This window comes from Primulina huaijiensis, chromosome 8 (assembly GCF_012295235.1).
Source record: "Primulina huaijiensis isolate GDHJ02 chromosome 8, ASM1229523v2, whole genome shotgun sequence".
Taxonomy (NCBI): domain Eukaryota; kingdom Viridiplantae; phylum Streptophyta; class Magnoliopsida; order Lamiales; family Gesneriaceae; genus Primulina; species Primulina huaijiensis.
This window is the reverse complement of record NC_133313.1, coordinates 17,850,250-17,854,698: the sequence shown is the minus strand read 5'-3', so window position 1 is coordinate 17,854,698 and position 4,449 is coordinate 17,850,250. Positions and strand designations below refer to the sequence as shown.

The 4,449-nt window shown below is 35.7% G+C and overlaps 1 protein-coding gene across 2 annotated transcripts; it reads right to left on the bottom strand.

Moving 5' to 3' along the window:
* Positions 1–201: 201 nt before the first annotated feature.
* LOC140982680 (syntaxin-22-like) lies at positions 202–4,179 on the bottom strand. 2 transcript variants are annotated; one of them, XR_012176338.1, is made up of 8 exons: positions 3,715–4,179; positions 3,051–3,144; positions 2,226–2,365; positions 1,880–1,954; positions 1,599–1,756; positions 1,412–1,512; positions 530–707; positions 202–487 (listed from the first exon to the last, which is right to left on the bottom strand). XR_012176338.1 is itself a non-coding variant. In XM_073449322.1 (7 exons), the coding sequence occupies exons 1-7, from the start codon at positions 3,903–3,905 to the stop codon at positions 642–644; spliced, it is 825 nt and encodes a 274-aa protein (XP_073305423.1). In that variant the 5' UTR covers positions 3,906–4,179; the 3' UTR covers positions 202–641. The 2 variants fall into 2 exon arrangements, 1 of the variants encoding a protein (XP_073305423.1); XM_073449322.1 differs by having other exon boundaries at positions 202–707.
* Between the last annotated feature and the right edge of the window lie 270 nt (positions 4,180–4,449).

The window sequence follows — 4,449 nt, the reverse complement described above, 5'->3', positions numbered from 1 at the left end:
GCCTATTACATATTCATGGGAATAAACATTATTTGAATGGTCGTAACATACCTAAAAAAAATGAGAAAAATAAAATAAAATAAAATTGAAAATATTCATTCCATTCCCACCAATATTCTATTCACTTTCATTCCACTCTACCAAACATATCCTCAAGTTTTTTTTTCCCGTTTTATCATTTCATATAGCAATACGACCCCATATTAATTTTCACAGTTTCATTTTATTCAATGATTCAATATACATTACCCGATTGGAATATAAATCACATCAATTAAAAACTCCTATGCAGCTACACCATTGCACTAGTTATAAATGAGAGAGGCACCTTTCTTACAATTTTAAAAAGATGTATTCTTTTATAAAAAAAAGAGTGAGATGGATTATATCTTTACATGGACAGCAACACCACAATGAAATCAACACATAAATGAAAGAAGTTACAAGATAAAACATGCCAAGTGAAAAACAATTTCCGATTCAACCATTTAAGTTTGTCATACAGGACGCGGCGCATGAAATAGCCCGACGTGACTTGTAAATTTGTGTTATAAAGTAGTTAACCGCAAACATCAACAGATGATTGCTCGTGTTCTTGCGTCATCTTTCTTAATTCTGCCCATGTACGTGGATAACCCTGATCAGGCAGCGAGGACTACAATCACTATGAGAAGCACAATGCCAAAAATCACGAGCAATAAACAAGTCTGCAAAAAAAACCACCAAACAATACAAATTTCAACCTGTCATTCATCAATTTCATGCTTCTCATAAGACAAAACTAAGTATGACCGTGCTCAACTCTCAACATGAGAACCGCTTGAAGCAATGCTCCCACGAAGTAATAAGTAACTTGTATGACTTGGTGCGGAATAAAACGCAAGCAAACAACTGTAGCATCACTGACGTTTCACCGCCTTTCATAAGAAAATCTAATGCAACATTTGTATTCTAGTTTCACCTCTATGCAAAGTTTCACCTCTATGCAAAACAAGATATAGCAATTGTAAATTTGCAATCATAAAGTTTGTTGTCCCCACAGACAAAAAGCTTGAAACTTGTACGAACATATTACAGTTTCATTATCCTAGAGGACTTACGAATAACCGAAATCTTGCGAAATTTTCATAAATGTTTTGACAATTTAATTAAGTTTCAGTAAAATTCAAAGAAGTGGTGTCTAAATTCCCCGATAAAAAAAAAGGTAATATCTAACTTGCGGTAAAAACTAAAGAAACAATCTAGTGAACTACATTTTCATATTTCAAAGGCAACAGAAGAACCGAGTTTCCAACAGATTGTAATTTTAAAATTAGACCTCAAGTTTTCTTAAGTTTGCAATAAAATAGAAATAGTTTTGGATGCAACAAAGAATGGGAACAGAATTTCAGTCCAAGCTTGTAGAACTCACCAAAGACGAATTTGACCTCTGGGTCTTGGCTGCTTTGACAAGTTGGGTTTTCCCTTGAGCGGTTGCAGCATGAGAACCCTCAATGTTGGAGCTAATATCATCTAAGGATGTATAACAGATTTCTAAGTTAAATTTCTTCAATGGAATGCGTAGTCTTAATAATATCTAACACCGCATAGGCCCTTACCAATCATAACTCCTTGCTCATGAACAAGCACGGCGAGGTCTTTGAAAATCTCATTTACTTCACCGATTTGTTGTTGTATTTCTTGTATACCCTGTTCCCTTTCATCTATTATGGCCTCGTTGAATGCAATCTCATTGTCCAATAGTAAAATTTCTTGCCTGCAGAAAAATTTATCTCGATGACATAATTGGGATTTGAATATTAGTTTAAGGGAGACGATCACTTGATTTTTGAGAGGTGAATATTCTGTTTGAAAAAGACAAGGAAACAGAACCAGATACCTTCTAGATTCGACAAGAAGAGCTCGCTGTTCTGGACTCTTGTCTGAACTTACGTCAATTTCACTAGCCGTATAGCTGCAGAAGATAAAAGTTTCAATGCATAAGTCATGGATGAACCACACAAAATGATAAAAAAAACAGCAAATATATGATTCCTCAAAAAAACAAAAGGCCTAATAATCACCATAATCTTAAACAAGCATCCAACTTGGCTAACTGATAGTAGCACATACAGTAACACTTCATGATGGTGATTAAATGTTGTAAAATACTTTTAAAAGAGGCTCACGCAGAGCAGATCTAGTAACTTCACCATAGAGCGTCGTGTCCCTCTAGCATTAATTACCTAGAAGGAAGCACTGCATGGCTGACAAAAGGAGTATATGCTGTCTCCCTCTCAGCAGCAAGCCGCTGTGCCTTCTGAAATTCTTTTAATACAGCTTGAAAATCTTTAGCAAGTTTTGCATCTGTAATTTTCTTGCTGGCCTGCAGAAAACATGATGAAATCGTGATTAGCCCTAGCATAGAGTGGGGGTTAAGCAATGGTTCGGCAAACAAGGTTGTTCATAAAATTTATAAAAATAAGATAATAAATTGCAAAACAAGATTTATCTAGAGAGATAATTTAAGCTAGGAGATAATTTAAGTTATGAAAATACTCGGAGGTTAAGATACTATTATAGAATCGAGAATATTGATTTAGATCAAAATAAATTATACAATTAAGCATGAGATGGCCTTCAATTAAAACTAATGTATTTTCCCCTTACCATTAATTGGCATTCAGCCAGACCATGTGGACAAACTCACAATTAGGTCTACTTTTTACAATTCATTACTAGTTCAACTAATCTATTTGACCATATTGTATGATTTTATGAATATGATTCAAGTATAACTAATCACCGCTGACAAAAAGATTCAGGGCAACGGAGCTCACTGATGAGATAAGAAGAGAAGACTAAAAATGTTGAGATTTATCAGTTCACACACTTAGCAACTGGACAATTAGATAACTAATCAGTTCATTTTGGCACATTTTAAATTTTGAAACGAACCAAAAAAGCTGGTAATCTAATCATGACAGATGCCAAGCTGGAGAAGGACACGAACAAAGAGAAATGAACTTTGATAAAAGCACAAAGACAGTTAAGCAAGGAAGAAAACTTACAGCGCCTTCCATACGATGGTCATTTTCACTCGCTAGCTTAAGTTTATCTGAAGTATCCTTCACCAACTGACCTATATGTAGGCGGGTTTTATGCCTGCAGTTGAGCAAAACAAGCATAAAACTCCAAGTTACTAGATGTCAAACCAAAACAGGTATGCTCAATGTAGAATTCACATAACAACAAGAAAACCACCAATACTCTCAAAAATATTGAGTTTGAGCCAACAAGTCTATGCTGAGGTCCTTTATAAAGCATTAGTATATTTTTAAACGAATATAAGCAAATTACAATATCAGTGCTGACAACAATTAACTACTATTTATAACCACGCCATCTGCCGATCAGCCAAACATGCCCACCATTCTAATTGGAACAGAAAACCAACCATTAGGGGCACGTCCAAATAAATTCCACGTTTCTGGTATTAGAGCTTTGCCCCAGCTCAATCAGCAGAATTTCCAGAGTTGCCACTTGAGAAATCAGCTCTCGAATTTATACGTAATTAAACAACCAGATATCCAACATCAAACAAACATCATAATTCGAATTATCCGCAAACGATGACAATACGTTTAAAAAAATCCCAAACAAAGTCCACCTAATGCTTCAAAATAAACACAACAATTTGATATGGAATTTAATCGATCAAAAAATAAAACTAACAGCTTTTCACGGAGCTCGGGCGTGTCCTTGGCAGTACCAAGGGTGTTAACGAGGCGTTGGAAGGTCGAGACGGCGGTGTTAATCTGGAATATTCCAGAAGCAACGGCCTGCGTCGGATCCTGCTTCCCATTCACAAGACCCCTCCTCATCGACCCCAATCCCCTGCCCGATTCAAGATCCTGAAAACTCATCCCTTTCAACTTTTTTTTCTTCCGCAAACCCTAAATCAAAACCCACAAACCGAATAATGGAGGAGAGGAGAGGGAAGAGTACAAAAATCGAAAGAGAGTAAAGGGAATCCCGAATCCGCCGAACGGAAAATGTTTATACAAAGCGAAGAATTGAAGGAAAATAGATCGAAAATCAAGGGGGGTTGAATGTGGTTGACGATCAATGTTGGCTCTATTTATTTTTTGGTTTTAATTTATTTCAATTTTTTGTTGAAGGAATGAATGAATGAACAAGGAAAACTTTAAATTTAAAGTAAATAACAGAAGAGTGGAAGTGAAAAGGATAGAATGATGTGATGTGTGGGCAATGGCGAACAAGCCGAGGTTGGGTGGCTGCCAGCCGGCGGGCCAAGTCCACAAAAGAAGGCCACATCACATGCAAAATTTCAAGAACCTAGAATTTATATTTCGTTTTTTTTTAAAAATTTCATCATTAAAATCAAATCTTAAAAAGTATTTTCATGATGTACACTAATTTAAAGGTTTGAATTAAATAAAATGATTT